This window comes from Polypterus senegalus, chromosome 6 (genome assembly GCF_016835505.1).
Source record: "Polypterus senegalus isolate Bchr_013 chromosome 6, ASM1683550v1, whole genome shotgun sequence".
NCBI lineage: Eukaryota > Metazoa > Chordata > Cladistia > Polypteriformes > Polypteridae > Polypterus > Polypterus senegalus.
In genome coordinates, this window is record NC_053159.1 from 65,919,596 (window position 1) to 65,937,475 (window position 17,880).

Below are 17,880 nucleotides of genomic sequence, written 5' to 3' on the forward strand. Positions count from 1 at the left end.
TTGTCTACTCTCAATGCTGTCTACCACAAGAAGGCTCTAATTGACATGTTTGTGTGGACAGATGACCGCAACTCTAGTCGTCATGTCATCTATGTAAGGATCTTGCACTTCAATGATTGGGAGTGCCTTATTTGCAGTATCCCTTATAATGAAAAGGAATTTGCAACTTCTAAATATTTTTGCTTGCCTGTACACCAAGTCTGGTGGTTACTGACATAAAATCATCCTTCGGTTTCTTCCTTATCAGATAGACCAGCCTGGCCTGGGGATGCCATCCAGAGATTATTATTTTAATGATGGCAGTTACAAGAAGGTGAGTATCACCATCACTATGTTACATTAGATCTGACATATTTTGGCTTTTAGGAAACCTTGAACAAATAAAATGTGTTGATACACATAACGATGCCCCTTATGGAGCCCAGAGCCTGGGTCTTCTCATGAAACCCATTGCCATTTCTGACTGGCTAACATATCCCACAGCATCCTATTAAGTAGTGCCTGCTACAGTCTGTGCTTCTTCCCCCACTGCTGCAGTTCTACAAGAGTCATTGGAATGGCAAAATACCACAGAATTACAGCATTGGCATACAGTTTAATGCTCCTCGCCCTTGTAATGTAATACCTTGAAGCAGACCAGGTTGTCTCTGCTAAGGAATTCACTCAGTGTGACACCTCTCTTGGCTGCTCATCCTCTCTGAGAGGTGTTATGGATTACTTTTAAATAAATGTTCCCTCTGCAAAGGGCTCGGTGTATATACTGTATCCATCCATCCATCATCCAACCCGCTATATCCTAACTACAGGGTCACTGGGGTCTGCTGGAGCCAATCCCAGCCAACACAGGGCACAAGGCAGGAAAAAAACCCTGGGCAGGTCATGCACACACACACACACACACACCAAGCACACACTAGGGACAATTTTGAATCGCCAATGCACCTAACCTCCATGTCTGTGGACTGTGGGAGGAAGCCGGAGTACCCGGAGGAAACCCACACAGACACGGGGAGAACATGCAAACTCCACACAGAGAGGACCCGGGAAGCGAACCTGGGTCTCCTAACTGTGAGGCAGCAGCACTATATACTGTATATTTATTTATTCAATTCACCTGTTGGAGAGCGGCAAGTGAACTCTCCATTTTACTTTAACCATTCTGACTAGATCTAGATATTCATTCTTAGGCTTATATAGACAAAGATGAGAAAGACAGCTAACAAGTACTAAGTCAGTCCATAGGCTATGGAAGATTACTAAGAAAGTTACAAACTTAAAGTACACAATTTATCACATGAGACAGGCTATGTAGTGTTTAGGTGAGGCTAAAGGAACCTTTTGTTCTATAATAGCAATATATAAGTTCTCCTCATGGCTAGTTTTCTTGTTTACCATTTTTATATCAAATGCACAAATTTTTAAAGAAAATAAACAGCATTGAGAGGTCACTTCATTTGGCAGTTTTTATGTCATCTGTACTGAACAGCAGAAAAATGTTGCACACTTTTAGGTCTACAACATTAGCACTATCTCTGAAGTTGGAAAATCCATTTGATGGTTTGCAAACAGTCGAAGAATAAACTGTTTCTCGTCCTTTGTCAAAGTATTATTGTACTTTTTGATGAGACTTGTACCTCTTTCAGCTGCATCATTTGCTACCATCAAGCGTGCTGACAATTCTCAAAATTAATTGAAGGTTGGATCATCTGTCCACGGTTCTGGTGTGTTTGCCTTTTTCTATAAGGACAAGAAACAAGGATGTTGTCCTTTCTGTTAACAGAACTTTAGCTCTTCAGGTTAATTTTTGAGCTTAAAATGTCGAGGTAATGGTGAACACTGCAGCCTTTGCACCTTCTTTTCCTTTGTTTCTTCTGAGACTCTGCCATCCAAAAGGCTAAAATAGAAACTTCTACGTACTACTAGAATGTTCTGGAAAATACTTCTTAATACTAGATTGATCTGGAATAATCCACTTACTATAGAATGTTCTGGGAACTCCACCTCAGTACTAGAACGTTCTCGGTTTCTTTTCTTTTTTTTACTGATTACTAATCACATATCCAGTCAAGAACTCAATGCAAGTGTACATACGTAGTAACAATAACAAAAATATTTAGAATTCAACAAGATCTAAATGTTTTACAATTAAGCCAGAATTTCACAGGTAAGCAAGCTTTCCCTGATGATCAAAAATAAGCCTTGTGGAGAAATTATATTACAAATGCCAACTCTGCATTTTCTTGTGGACCACCCTAGTATATACATTTATGTATAGTTACAGATATAGAAAAATATATAGACAAATACATAAACAATAATTTCCTTCACAGAGGGCAGTAACAGAACACAAACTCAGGGCTTTTGGATTAAAGAACAGCCCTTTCAGTAAGTCAAATTAAAGAAGAGTGCTCCTGCTCCCTGACGAGTTGAGCACCACCCTTAGCAGAGAGAAATGGTGCTGTGACCTAGACTTGGTTTTGGTGGTGGAGGAGACTGTAGCAAGGCTGAGAGGGAGAGACAGAGAGAGAGCCTGCTGCTACAAAAGAAGAACCCTTGCACTTAAAAGTTCCAATCTGTACCAAAACAGGCCTCCATTCCTTTAGTTCCACTTTCTAAACATGCAAAACCCTGAATTCAAGCCTCACTGCTGCTTTTTCAGGATGGACAAATAGCTGCAAGGGGGAACATTACTCTGAGCAAATCCTACTCTATTATTCAACATATCTTTTAAGCAGTTAATCACTCTTCATGTCATTATATCACCTCCTAAGGCTCTTTATAACATGCCTGCACCTCAGCCACATTAAATTATTCACCATCTGCTTTGGGTGTGCAGGTGAGGGATGCCTATCTTCAGTTCATGGTGACAATTGCCACCATGGTGCGTGAGGACAAGGGCCTCGAGCGAAACGACAGCTTGGTTCAGCAGGAGATGATGCAGGTCTTGGAGCTGGAGACAGACATAGCCAACGTGAGTATGAGGCATTAGTGCCACCAGATGCAGAGTCTTTTACTTTCACCTGCTAATTTTAACAGCCGGATAGTGTGTGCTTGGCATAAGCCTACTAGACTTAATTACCGCAATAACTGTAATGAAGTTGAGATGCATTGGCCTGTCTGGGATTTTTGATCCATCCATTCATTTTGGTCTCCTCTTAATCCTGTTCACGAGAGCAGCCGCCTTTCCTAGCAGTATTGGAAACAAGTACACACACACACACAGAAAACACACAGACTTCAAACAGATGAATTCTAGGTTAGGTTTCAAACATAGAACTGTTGCTGCTGCTGCAACACTCCATTAGCACTAACTACTGCGCCATGCTGGAAGTGTGACAGATAACACAAACCAATATTTACTTTGCATAGCACCTTTTATTGTAAGTTTTACATTAAAAACATTGCATTGGAAGTACAGAAGAACAAAAAGCATTTGTGGCTGTGGACTGGAGTAAAAACTTAAATGAAAGAGTACCTGTTATTAGTACTACTTTCTAAACATCCCCTTACCCATTGTCCAAACCCAATTAATATACATTAGGCATAAGGCAGGAACCACATTTTGCCAGAATGCCAGGCCATCACAGGGTACAGTCATTCAGAAACATAGGAATCATTTTTTTGAGATGTGTGAATGTGGACTAAACCTACAAAGATGCTGTGTATGAAGAGCATGAAAATCTGCTGTACACTGACAGTGACTGGGCTGGGATTGAATCCCTGGACCCTAGAGGAGACCAGTGGCTTCACCAACCACTGCATCACACTGCTGCCAAAAAATTTCCAAACTTGATACAAAAAATAAAAGTCTTATTAATTTCAATTCCTTTAATGAGGCATATCAATCGAGTGGATTAGTAGCATTGCTAATATTGAGAAATGATTTAAATTGCTTGGCTTGTAAATATTTCACTTACGTATATGAAATATATATGTAACAGAAGCCTGCTGCAAATGGCCACCACATCAGACTTTACCACTCTCACAGTCTTTGGACAGGGCAAAATGGACATACTGTCAATCAGGATTTGGCACCAGTTAGTTACACAGAGGTGGGTATTTGAAGTTGAATGACAAGCACTGAGAATGTGATTGCACCCCTTCCACCGCAGGCCACAGTCCCGGCAGAGGAGCGGCATGATGTCACCATGCTGTATAAGCAAATGAGCCTAACTGAAGTTCAACAGCTCTTTCCTCTCAATGTGAGTTGGACACTTGAAAATCTGGAATAAATGCACCTCTGACACTACACACTAACTTCAGCTATGTTCTTGTGTTAACCAGGGGTTCAACTGGCTGCACTTTATACAGGGGGTTCTGTCCTCAGTTAATGTGGCTGTAAAGCCTCAGGAAGAGCTCGTTGTTTATGGTGTCCCCTACTTACAACGGCTCCAAGGAATTCTCTCAGTCCATTCCACCAGGTAAGTGTGAACACATTTAACTTATGCAGAGCTTCTCAAGTTCAGTATTGGGTTTGGGGGGCCTCTGTTACTGCAGGTTTTCTTAATAAAGCAAGTTTTTATTTCCGTTTCAATTGCTTTTTATATTAAGCCAAAAATGACACATTGGTTATGGTGAATTTTTACAAGAATTCATGTTAAATGGAGAATTTATTTTTTTTTTTTACTTTTTTAATGTTCTGGTTTAATGTTTTGGTTTAAGCATTATTTACTAATAATCCCATCATTTGGTAACACTGAAACAGCTTCTCTTTAACTTTCAGTATTATTTGCAAAGGTGTTTGCTCGGCTAATCATTAATGGTCAGTATTTGGAAACAATTAAGAGAGAAAACACCGCCACAGTTCAAGAGAATCATAAATAAAATGACAAGACAGTGCTAAGCATTTCAAGATAGGACAAAAATACAAATATTTTGTAATTTCTTATTAAATGTAAATCTCACACTACAGCATTTTTCTGAATGAAAAATATTAAAGGTTAGCTAATAAATAATGAGATCGATTAGAGGTAAAAATGACGCACCGATTATGAAACTGCTTGGAACAAGAAGGGGGTTCATGGGGCCTTTTAGGACTGAACTTGAGAGCCACTGATTGATTGCATCAAGATACAGAGATGTAATCAGGATACGAGGTCATCAAGAGATTCCAATTCTGCTCTTTCTGTTTTCAGTACTTTGCAGAACTACTTGACATGGCAACTGTTAATGGACCGGGTCAGCAGTCTGAGTCGGCGTTTCAAGGAGGCTCGAGCACACTATCGCAAGGTAAACAGTGCAGCTTGAACACTGGACAGACACCATAGTACCACAGAACAGCGATGATGACTACTCAATTCTGCCTGTTCATTCTGATGTATTGTAGGCTCTGTATGGAACCACGGTGGAGGAAACGCGATGGCGAGACTGTGTGCGCTATGTACAGAGCCATATGGAAAATGCTGTGGGGGCACTTTATGTGAGGGAGACGTTTGCAGGGCACAGCAAGCAGATGGTGAGAATCCAAATATATATAAGATACTGCTAGTACAGGCAGGTGTGGTCATGCTTCATTTTTCATTTAAACTCACTGACAGGTTAGCAAACTGATTGACAAAATCCGTCAGGCCTTTGTGGAGACTCTGGATGAGCTTCCTTGGATGGACAAGTTGTCCAAGGAGAAGGCGCAGGAGAAGGTAAGAAGGGACTTTGTGTATGGCCAATATCCCATGCATGCTAAAAACTCACAGATTGGCATTTTGTCTTTCAGGCGATGGCAATCAAAGAGCAGATTGGATACCCAGACTACATCCTGGAGGACACCAATCCAAAACTTGACATGGAGTATGCTCATGTATGTAAACAAAATCTCACAATTAAATGGAAGCAGGACACTTGAGGGAGTTGGGTCCTAAGGTTACATAGTACAACTGTGCAGGCATATCGGCATTAGCATTGGTGTACTTGTGGTTTGAATTTGCTCAACATGGCCAGTCCTCAACTCTAAACTTATAAAGGCAGGACAGTAGCATCTCAGGTGCTGGTTTAAAATGGGCAAACGGTTAGCTACAGCTACTCATTCTCTTAAATTTCCTCAGCTTAACTTCAGTGAAGACAACTACTTTGAAAACACACTAGAGAACCTGCGGGCAGGTGCCCAGAAGAGCCTCAGAAAGTTACGTGAGCGTGTAGACCCTGAATTGTGAGTTCCAATGCCATCAAAATAAATTTATTTTGCACTGATGTTAGAGCAGGGGTAGTGCATTTAACATGGTCAAGTCCAACCAGGAGACTGGGTTGGAATCCTGACCTGATCGCATTGTCCGTGATATTTGCATGTTCTCCCAGTGTCTTTGTGGGTATCCGCCCACATCCCAGTCCCAGTTAACTGGTGACTCCAAATTGGTCTCATATGAGTGAGTGTGGGAGTTTGTACACTGTTACAGACTGTCAACTTGGCCAAAGTTGGTTACTATCTTCAATCAGATCCTGTCAGAATAGGTGCTGGTTCCTGTAACTCTGACCTAGATAAAGCTATTCTGAAAATTAAAGGGGTTGTTGTTAAAGCAGGAAGGCAAAGCTTTAGGACTTCTACTCAGTTTCCACTATTAATGTTACTTAGGGGACAAATGGCCATTGAAGTTGGTCAAAGTAAGTTATTTATGCTATGTGATCTAACATTATATGACTGTTGGGCATTTTTTTCCTAGGTGGATCATTGGTGCTGCAGTGGTGAATGCCTTCTACTCTCCCAATCGGAACCAGATAGGTATGCTTATAAACAGATAATCAGAATGGTCTAATCAGAGGAAAATGCTCTGAAGATAAATGTCATTTCCCATCTGTTTCTATGCTGAACATTGTTCCTTTTGTTACAGTGTTTCCTGCTGGGATCCTGCAGCCACCTTTCTTCAGCCAAGACCAGCTGCAGGCATTGAACTTTGGGGGCATTGGCATGGTTATTGGTCATGAGATCACCCATGGCTTTGATGATAATGGTATGTATTGTACCATTATTATGCTCCTTACAGACCCAGGAGGCACACAGCAGATGGGTGGATTCATTACGTTTTCTTCTGATAGGAAGAAACTTTGACAAAGAGGGCAACATGTTTGACTGGTGGAGCAACTTCTCTGCCATGAACTTCAGGGACCAGTCACGCTGCATGGTGAATCAGTATGGCAGCTACACATGGAAACTGGCTGGGGGACAGAATGTGAGTGGGTTATCGTCAAGTGAGCAGCTTGTGGGTTAGGGAAAGTAAAAAGGTTTATACACAGGTCCCAAATGAGAGGAGTAGTTAGTCGCTGCCAAAGGCCCTTATTATCTAGGTCAGCAAGATAAAAATACTTGAAAAGGGTCATATACTATATATATGTCCAGATTTGGCAGAAGGAGGGGTCAAGGATAGGGTCATACTAGGAAGCAGAAAAAGGCAAGAGTTAGTCTGTACCAATGGGCTACTTTATCCTTCGCAGGTCAGTGGCATAAGTACTCTTGGAGAAAATATAGCTGACAATGGAGGAGTTCGACAGGCCTACAAGGTAAGTTTTTGCAAACCCAAAATGCTTGACTGACTGTATTTTTGTACCTGCTAAAACCCAGCTTTCAACTTTTGACAGGCTTATATGAAGTGGATCAAGACAGAAGGTGAAGAACCACAGCTGCCTGGCCTAAATCTCAACTACAAGCAGCTCTTTTTTCTGAACTTTGCTCAGGTAATTGATCTAGCTGCTTGGTACCCAGTACTCATCCATCTTTCTACATATTTATTTAATTTTTCATTACAGGTTTGGTGCGGGTCATACAGACCAGAGTATGCCAGCCAGTCTATCAAGACGGACTCGCACAGTCCACTTGAGTATAGGTAGGACAGCACCTGCCTCACCATCCTGCACACTTTGCCTAGGTAGTGTTTTTCTTCTCTTGACACCATTATCTCCCCCTCCTGTTGACAGGGTCATTGGTTCTCTGCAAAACTTTGCGGCATTCTCAGAAGCCTTCCACTGCAAGCTGGGCAGCACTATGCATCCATATGAGAAGTGTCGTGTATGGTAGACCCATTCTGCCTTCTGGTATTAGTTTTGCCAACCAAAAAGGTGCTTGCTAATGTACTCCAAACCCACACTGTGTGGCTTTCTTCAATAAAGATGTCCCTCCCACCAGCATCAGTTAGCCATTTAGGCTCAACGTATCTGTCTATAAAAGGGAGTCAGACTGCACGTGATGGGGGTGCAGAGGTGGATATGATTGGACAGCTAATCTGACTGTTACTTGCTCCATCACATAACACAATGACTGTTTTGCTTCTTCCCTCTTTGTAAAATCTATCATAAATTTATCTAAATCTTTCTTTCTCTTGTTTAAGTCTGAAATTCTTGACAATACCAAGCAGATGCAAAATATGAGCTTTTAGCTGCCTAAGCTTGAATGCAAGTGCTGCTCTAGAGTTACCTGCATAGATGGAGTTGTGCATCTACACGTGTACATGTGCCTTTCATTTTCTGTCTTTCACATCAGATCAACAACTTCCTTTAAGCCCAACATACGCTGGCCCCTCATTGTCTGACTAATAATAAATCTGAATACTGGGCAGGGATGTTTTTTTATGAATTTCGATTAATTTTGAGATATATGCATTACAATAGAGGAGATATAATACAGCAATCAAACACACATTGCTTTAACAAAAAGATAAAAAACAAGTCCAATCAAAAAGACAATCAATCCAGTAAATCACAGAATGGATTAAGAGTCCTTTTTTTCTGAAAACCTGTGTTTTGGACTACTTCATTCCTCCTAGTGCCCTGACTCTGACCCGCTTGACAAAACAAAATCAGCGGCAGTAAGAGAGGAAGGAAGTCAACAGAAACTAAACAAATGTAAGTAAAAATAGTGTGAGTGACGTTATCTCATTTTAAGCCCTGCCTGTAGAAAACAGTCTGTGCCTATACATGTATTAGCTTTGTGTGTGTAGAGTATATATACATGAGTACTGATATGAAACAAAATATATAAATATATATAAGCTCTTAATTAATATACAAACAATTTCCCCAAACCTGTATAATTTATCTTAGTGCAATAGAAGTACAATTATAGAGATGCTGACTGAGTGATCATCTTTCCGCCCACCATAGGGTCAACAAGCCCATTGGCACAACGTCCTGGCAGTAGGTCACCTTGTACAAACATCTTCATTACACTAAAACACAAAATTGAAAAATTACTAGATTAGTAGGATCTGCTGTAGTTTTATAATTCAATTTCAAAGAAATGTTATGCTGAAATTCTCCGAAGACCTAAAGCAGACAACTTACACAAATACTTGGAGCTCAGACAGACCTTACTCCACTTTCACAGGAGGCCTCATGATGTTTTTCTATTTTTATTCACCATTGACCACCTACCCACAGTTTCTGGTACAACTGTTGCAGTACCATTTCAAGTTTAGCACTGTCACAAGACACACTCTTTGAGCTCTTCTCAGCTTCTTTATTTTTACCTTGTCACTGCAGCTGACACTTTTGTTAAAACCTAAGGCCAGTGTAAACCAACATTCCTTTGAGACTCTGTTACTTTTGAGATTTATGGCTGGACTAGCACCAAATTGTGTGGCTTACAGTCATGTGAAAAAGTAAGCACACCACATGAAATGTTTTTTCTTTAACATACAGTCAGGTCAGTGACAGAATTTTCTTAATTTTGGCTCTGTAAGCCACCACAGCGGATTTCAAACAAATTAATCATGTTGTGATTGAAGTATAGCCTTTCAGCTTTAATGCAAGGGGTTTGACAAAAATAGTGTATTAAAACAACACATTTTATATGTTCACATATGTTTGGAAGAAAAAAAAAAAAACACCTAAAATGTACTTATTTTTTCACATGACTGTATTCCTCTGTTTAGTCTAGTAGAGTTGCCATTATATGCCATGAACATACTAAATAACAAAAAATACATTAATAAATAGGACTTTAAAAGAATAATAAAATTTTATCTGAAGCCATTGAAAAAAACATACCCAAAGACATCTTAAAGAACAGGATAGTATCGATGCAGTAAAGACAGTTTATTATACCTTAAGAACTGAGTTATAAATCTGGCTCAGTAGTCCCTAACAGATAGATAGTAATGTTAGTAATAGTTAGTAGTGAAATACATAATTTAACAAGAACAGAGTTGAGAATACTGAAAAGCAACCAGGCCATAGTGATTGTTCTATATCCTGAAAAACACGGTGTGGCAGTTGGAAAATAAATGACACCAGGATGGGCACAAGCTGACAAAACACCACAAAATAACAATTTCTCCTCTTTTAATACTGGTGCACTCTCTGTAACTGATAAAAGCTGCTAACAGCCAGTTTTTACATCTGTGACAGAGGTGACTCACCTCAGGTCTCTGGCTGGCCTGCACTTTGGAAGTGATGCCCAGAGACTGGATTATTGTTTCAAGGGGTACATAGTCACCTGGAGAGTCCTGGATAAAGTGCAACAACACCATGTCACCACCTAAAAAGCAGACAAGAGACAAAAGAGCTGTTAAGAGGTATGCAGCACCACCTTGAGGCCATCTTGGAATACTGAATCAACTGACGAAGAGCATTTTCTGAGATGGCGGGTCTGTTAGTCAAATATCTGAGCTCTCAAACAGTGTTGGTCATTTTATATGGAGGAATATTTCGGGCAAAATTAAATAAATAAATGCGTAAATAAATAAGTTCTGTGAAATATGAGCATAAATAAATAAATGTGTCATGAAATGAGAGCCTAAATAAATAAATGTCATGAAATGAGAGCATAAATAAATAAATGTGTCACGAAATATGTTTTTTGTTGCTTATTTATTTATTTATTTCATTTTGTCCGTAACATTCCTGCAAACCGTCATGAAATAACGACTTGAAATAAAAATGTCACTTTCACTCGTCAAAGTGGAGAGGGTGGGCTCTAACACGCCCTCTAGTTACTGATTGGTGAATCGATAGCACAAGAATTAATTAGAAAAATGCTTACTACTCCCGATGAAATGGAAATGGATTCTGCCGAAGATATTACGTATTTCAGAGAGTGAATTGAAGATTTATCGGAAGAAATTACAATGTTGGCGGCCCTTTTAGACTCCGATATAGATGAAACTATTTTTGAAATTATCGAAGAACAGGTGGAACGGACTCTACTACACTCCAGTTCAGGTGACACAGTTCCCTGCTCTGGGCGTCCATCCTTTGACATTTCAGCTGAGTCAATAGAACACCTTCTGTTATGCGGTTTAAAAGTACGACAGATTGCAGATCTATATGGTGTATCGGAGAAGACGAAAACAAGGCGAATGAGCCAGTTTGATATACGGTAAGCTGCAACGGCTGTATTAGTTTAGGTACTTTGACATGGAATGCCCAAAGCAGCTCCAACTAATATTTTGAACTGAGTATTTGACTCTTGTTTTACAAGTATAAAGTCAGGTGCATATTCGCAGCTACTTTTTCAAACAACTTTGCCACTGATCAGATAGTTGTTTGAAAAAGTAGCTGCTCTCATTCCATGACATTTATTTATTTAGGCTCTCATTTCATGACAATTTATTTATTTATGCTCACATTTCACAGTACTTTTATTTATTTATTTATTTTATTCTGTCCGAAATATTCCTCCATAATTTTACACAGGATGGGAACATTTAAAAAGGTCAGCACAGATTACACGTCAATTTGGTATCATCAAGGTCAGCACTGATCATACACCAATTTTGTATAATTACGCTCACCACAGATCATGTATCAGTTTTGTATAATCACAATGCTAACACACAAACATACATGCTGGTTTTAAGAAAGTGTGGCAATTGTGCTTATGTAACATTCCTTCTTGCTGAACCTTGCATTTCTCATTGCTATCCAGTTGCCTATGCAGAAGACCTCACCTTGGGAAACAATCAACATTCCTCCACTTTGCAGCAAATCTCCTTTGTAATTTCCAGAGATACCTTGAGCATTTGCCTAAAAGGACAGAACAGGCAAACAGACACAGAAAGTAAGACAATTATTTAACACCATGAATGTCACATCCCTGGGCCATCTCACACAAAGCATATTTACATTAACCAATATTTCTCAGTAATATTTTATATAGTCTTTTTTATAGTCTTTTACATAGTGATTCTGGAAAAAAATGACACTGGCAGCTTCTCAAACAATACTAACCGTCAAAAATATCCACACCTCAGCGCCAGTGGCATACAATCCAACAGTTAGGCCATCTATGCACTCCTAACTTCTTTGTACATGAAACCTTTCCTAATTTGTGTAAATGTAAAGTCAAATGAAAGTACCTTATTTACAACCTCGCGCACCTTTTTCCCTAGGGCAGCTGGAAGAACACTCAGAGTGCCATACCTACAGGAATGAAAAGAAGAGTGTAGATATTAAGGCCAAACTTGTTTTCTGTATTCTGAGAGCAACCTTCAAACTCCCTGTGGTTGGCAGCACTCACCTTTTGAAAGCCAGGTCCCTGTAACACTGTTTCTGCTCGTCAATGTAAAGCTCTAGGAATGAAAAAGTGTGCTCAGAGTTTCCAAGTCCACATGGACATATGCACACCCTCTCAATCACTTGCCCTTCATCTCATTTACACACACACCACAATGTACATACTTCTCAGAAATGCACCCAGTTTATACAAGGAGGTCCGCAGTCTCACTCACTTACAGCAACACACTGGCATAGACAAACATGTTGATTTTCATTTAGTATTCTTGGACAAACACACAGAGAAAGTGACTAGGCGTTTGTTACAAGAACTGCGTGCAACTTGCTAATCTCAGTTGCATTACTAATGGATTGGTTATGAAATATGTAATCTCCCTACTCCATCCCCCTGAACTTTACTCTGTTATAAAAGCAGCAATATCTAAGAGTGTAACTTTGGAAAATACTAAACTAACTGTTTTGCTTCTGTGTTATAAACTTAATTAAAATTTGCAGATCCATAAACAAACAGATGTTCAAATGAAGCAATTTTAAACTGATTCAACACTGATTGTCTTATGCTGATCCCTCTTTTTACATATCTACAACTCTTCTGGTAAACTTCCTTTTAGATACTGTATATGTTTAATTAATTTTGACTAAGCATTGTGCTTAAAGTTATCAAAAATGCAACTGTGGATATTATAAAATGCACTGTTAATTGACTTAACATTTCCAATCCTTCTTAATCTAGTTGAGAACAAAACTGTGCTTTTCCAAATAAATGATCTTGCTCATCAGAGTAAACTTTCAGCTGATTGTCACTAAACAGTTCAAATATCTAAGAGTTACTATCAAGATTTCAGAGTATCCCTCAATAGATTAACATAAGATTGTGGGTTAAAATATTTGCAAACCTCTCAAACAGCATACATGGAGTAACACCTTATGGAATAAGATACAGAAATGAAAAATCTATTGCGATAACCTTTACTACATTGCTGGCACAAACAGTCATTTTGCTTAAATGTAAGGATCCTAACACATTCAACATATTTAAATGGGAAAATGGCATCTTATATTCTCTATAAGCAGAAAAAATAAACTATGTGAGTGTAAGGAACAATTCAGTTTTTTTTCATTGGTTAATTTAAGTTGTTTTAAAATAAACACATCTGGTCTCTTCTAAACCTTTTCCTTTGTCTTAATAACATTGCGCATATATATATATATATATATACACAAACAACTTCAGTCTGGTCTCTCTTGTCATATAGCTCTTGGAGCTGGGAAGAGGAGGGGGTTGAGAGTTCTACTGGATAGAGTTTTAATGGAAGATAATGCTTGTAACACTGAATTGATTGGATCTTTGACCGGTGGGACTGTGATAAACTTACATTGATTATTTTATTAATTAAAAAAAAATTAAAATCAGTTGGGGGGTTGCAGGGGGCATAGAATCTACCCTTGAACCTTTGGGCACAATGCAGAAACCAATCCCTCACAAAATGCCGAGCATGCATACAAACTATAATCACAAGGGTTCAAATTTGGAATCTATAATTAACCTTTCTAAACAGATATTATAGAAAAAAAGAACAGCTGGACATAAAATTTTGCGGACACACGGAAAACATGTATAGTCATCAAAAGAGTGAGGCCACAGCACAAAACCGCAGTTGCACCCTATATATAAGCGTATATGCAGTCATATGAAAAAGTTTGCAAAAAGTCAGCCTGCATAATAACTTATTCTACTGTACTTTCAACAAAAAAGATAACAGTAGTACATCTTTCATTTCCTAGGAACATCGGAGTACTAGGGTGTTTTCCGAACAAAGATTTTTAGTGAAGCAGTATTTAGTTGTATGAAATTAAATCAAATGTGAAAAACTGGCTGTGCAAAAATTTGGGTACCCTTGTAATTTTGCTGATTTGAATGCATGTAACTGCTCAATACTGATTACTTGCAACACCAAATTGGTTGGATTAGCTCGTTAAGCCTTGAACTTCATAGATAAATGTGTCCAATCATGAGAAAAGGTATTTAAGGTGGTCAATTGCAAGTTGTGCTTCTCTTTGACTCTCCTCTGAAGAGTGACAGCATGGGATCCTCAAAGCAACTCTGAAAAGATCTGAAAACAAAGACTGTTCAGTATCATGGTTTAGGGGAAGGCTACAAAAAGCTATCTCAAGAGGTTTCATACTATCAGTTTCAACTGTAGGGAATGTCATCAGGAAATGGAAGGCCACAGGCACAGTTGCTGTTAAACCCAGGTCTGGTAGGCAAAAAAAAATACAGGAGCAGCATATGCGCAGGATTGTGAGAATGGTTACAGACATCTCACAGATCACCTCCAAAGACCTGCAAGAACATCTTGCTGCAGATGGTGTATCTGTACATCGTTCTACAATTCAGCGCAATTTGCACAAAGAACATCTGTATGCTGTGGTGTGCTGGCACCCTGCCTGGTATTTGTTCCTGCCTTGCACCCTGTGTTGGCTGGGATTGGCTCCAGCAGACCCCCCGTGACCCTGTGTTATTGGGTTGGATAATGGATGGATGGAACATTTGTATGGCAGGGTGATGAGAAAGAAGCCCTTTTTGCACTCACGCCACAACAGAGTCGCTTGCTGTATGCAAATGCTCATTTAGACAAGTCAGATGCATTTTGGAAAAAAGTGCTTTGGACTGATGAGACAAAAACTGAGTTATTTGGTGATAACAAAAAGCACTCTGCATGGTGGAAGAAGATCACCTCATTCTAAGAAAAATACCTGCTACCTACTGTCAAATTTGGTGGAGTTTCCATCATGATGTGGGGCTGTGTGGTTAGTTCAGGGACTGGGGCCCTTGTTAAAGTCGAGGGTCGGATGAATTCAACCCAATATCAACAAATTCTTCAGGATAATGTTCAAGCATCACTCACAAAGTTGAAGTTACACAGGGATTGGATATTCCAACAAGACAAATGACCCAAAACGTAGTTCGAAATCTACAAAGGCATTCATGCAGAAGGAGAAGTACAATGTTCTGGAATGGCCATCATAGTGCCCTGACTTGAATATCATCAAAAATCTATGGGATGATTCGAAGCAGGGTGTCCATGCTCGGCAGCCATTAAATTTAACTGAACTGGAGAGATTTTGTATAGAAGAATGGTCAAAAATACCTCCATCCAGAATCCAGACACTCATCAAAGGCTATAGGAGGCACCTAGTGGCTGTTATATTTGCAAAACGAGGCTCAACTAAGTATTGATGCAATATCTCTGTTGGGCTGCCCAAATTTATGCACCTGTCTAATTTTGTTATGATGCATATTGCAGGTTTTATGTTAATCCAATAAACTTAATGTAACTTCTGAAATACTACTGTTTCCATAAGGCATGTCATATATTAAAAGAAGTTGCTACTTTGAAAGCTCGGCCAATGATAAACAAAAATCCAAAGAATTAAGAGGGGTTCCCAAACTTTTTCATATGACTGTACGTAATAGAAAGCTCTATAAAGTACACATAGTACATTACAGATCTCAAAAAAACATTCAGCCTAACCGCTACTGAGATTGTCTATCCATCTCTAATTTTGATTACGACCACTCAAATATATACTGTGGGCATCTCTGATTCGAATTCTTAAGTCAAACTGTCATTGTATTTGGCCTGTCAAGAGTAACACATTACCATTACCAAGCTGGATTTGCAGGTCTTCCGCATTTCTCTGGACTGACTCGTTTTGCGGATTCAGAACAACACCGTTAGCTTATTTCAAATGTCACCCTTTCACAAGCCCCATTTCTTACACTGAAAGGTGTCGAATCTCAAAGATCGTATTTTGTACCCCTGCCTAATTAACCACCATGATCCCATTCACGCTGCATTGTTACGCCTTGGGGCGCGCTGCTGATGCTCCGACTCACCGCCCTGGAAGAAGTTGCCCTCCTTGAACTCTTGTAGGCCCACCTCCTCCGGGGCCACGCCCACAAGCCCCACGCCATTCGCCTCCAGGTCGCCTTTTAACCTGCTTAATTCCGAAGCGATCCAGCGGCACACTTGGCACCCGAGGCGTCGCAGGAAGAATAAGACGATGGCTCGATTTTTCCAGAGAGACCGCAACTCCACCATCTGAGAAAGACAATACGTTGAGAGGAAGGCTAGCAACTGGCGCCATTGCGGCTCCAACTGGGAGCCAATATGGCCGAGGCGGCCACTGAGCGGCGAACTCCCCTTTATTTCGCGAAGGACACGACATACCGACCTCACCATTCGCGGCGCTTTTCAACATGTTCACTCCAATTTTACTGAGATCCACAGAAGCCATGTTAATCCTAGGCATCTTTCAAACTAAGCGAGTAGCTCCCAAGCGGGCGCCACTAGCCTTATATGTAACGACGGGAGGCGGGGCCAGTTGCATAAACCTCTGCGTTTTGTTGTATAACAGCTTAGGCGCGGTGGGGCAAAGGCAGGGGTAGAAGCAGAGAAACAGTAGGTTAAGGCATGTGTGACAATGCACAACACTGAATTCCTTTCGGATACGCACCCTTTGGTTGATATGCACAACATGGGGAATTCATTACGACAGCACGGTTAAAAAAGGAGGCCGACGATTTATTTTATACAGAATATGAAATAAAGTGAACGCAGACCAACGTAGATTCCTAACCAAATTAATGGACACAAAATATGCAGGCGATACTCCTCAGTAGGTCAATTTATTTGGACCCCTGATACGTTTAAGAAGGTGGATGCTCAATTTCAAAGAGCACCTTTCACGATTGACCACATTTCAGACTCCTTTTGGGGTATTGTACAACATATTGTAACGTCCCAACCAGGCGGAAGGCCTTTTGAAATGACTGTTGGGTCCGATTGAGGGAGGGCGGAGGACTGACAGTGCGTGTATGATTGACGCGAAAAGGGGGGCGTTACCTGGGAGGGGAGGATGGTTCGAAATCTTGTTAGAGAAGGGACTAGAAGGTTGTGTCGTGGGTTTACGAAGTCGGCGTTTTTCTTTTTGTGTTTTGCTTTTCTTCAACTTAGTCCCTTAGAACCACAAATATGAGAGAAATATTGGAGATTGTAAATAGTTCAAAGACATTCATTTTTTTTTTTTGCTGTTACAACCCTGAGGTTTTTTTTCTTCTTTACTGTTCAAGTAAACTGTATTCTGAACTTTACTTCGTCCGTCTGTTTTTTTTTTCTTCTTTTTCGAACCTGACTCGGAGGTCCTTCAATATTCTCCATTAATAATGTGCATCCATTATTTATCATCTTGTGTTTACAGTATTTGGTGGGTAGTGCTTGGGCTCTAGTCCAGTTGCCAGATGTGGTGCCTTCTCTGTGCTGCTTGTGTGTTTAACAGTTGTTTATGTGTGTTTCTTCCCGAAACAGCACCCTGTCCATGAACATAGAAGTATGTTCTCTGTGGTAAAATTACATCTTCTGAACCTGCTGTTCTGCATTGGCT

The 17,880-nt window shown here is 40.0% G+C and overlaps 2 protein-coding genes across 5 annotated transcripts; one reads left to right on the forward strand and one right to left on the reverse strand.

Annotated features, from left to right (window-relative positions):
- Window positions 1-6: 6 nt before the first annotated feature.
- mmel1 (membrane metallo-endopeptidase-like 1) lies at window positions 7-7,999 on the forward strand (the record flags this gene model as incomplete). The annotated part of the gene is made up of 17 exons (XM_039756201.1): window positions 7-93; window positions 248-313; window positions 2,837-2,971; window positions 4,113-4,202; window positions 4,285-4,421; window positions 5,136-5,229; window positions 5,327-5,455; window positions 5,538-5,636; window positions 5,711-5,794; window positions 6,039-6,142; window positions 6,651-6,709; window positions 6,819-6,938; window positions 7,024-7,157; window positions 7,420-7,485; window positions 7,564-7,659; window positions 7,732-7,808; window positions 7,900-7,999. Coding segments are annotated over 17 exons (1,677 nt in total), but the record flags the coding sequence as incomplete, so codon positions are not given.
- On the reverse strand, window positions 3,356-17,161 carry prxl2b (peroxiredoxin like 2B). Of its 4 annotated transcripts, none has more exons than XM_039756202.1 (7): window positions 16,672-17,161; window positions 16,334-16,538; window positions 12,437-12,488; window positions 12,276-12,339; window positions 11,868-11,943; window positions 10,338-10,456; window positions 3,356-9,146 (listed from the first exon to the last, which is right to left on the reverse strand). In XM_039756202.1, exons 1-7 carry the CDS (start codon window positions 16,747-16,749, stop codon window positions 9,120-9,122), a joined length of 621 nt encoding a protein of 206 aa, XP_039612136.1. In that variant the 5' UTR covers window positions 16,750-17,161; the 3' UTR covers window positions 3,356-9,119. The 4 variants fall into 4 exon arrangements, with proteins under 4 accessions (XP_039612136.1, XP_039612137.1, XP_039612139.1 ...); XM_039756203.1 differs by having other exon boundaries at window positions 16,668-17,161; XM_039756205.1 differs by having other exon boundaries at window positions 16,677-17,160.
- Between the last annotated feature and the right edge of the window lie 719 nt (window positions 17,162-17,880).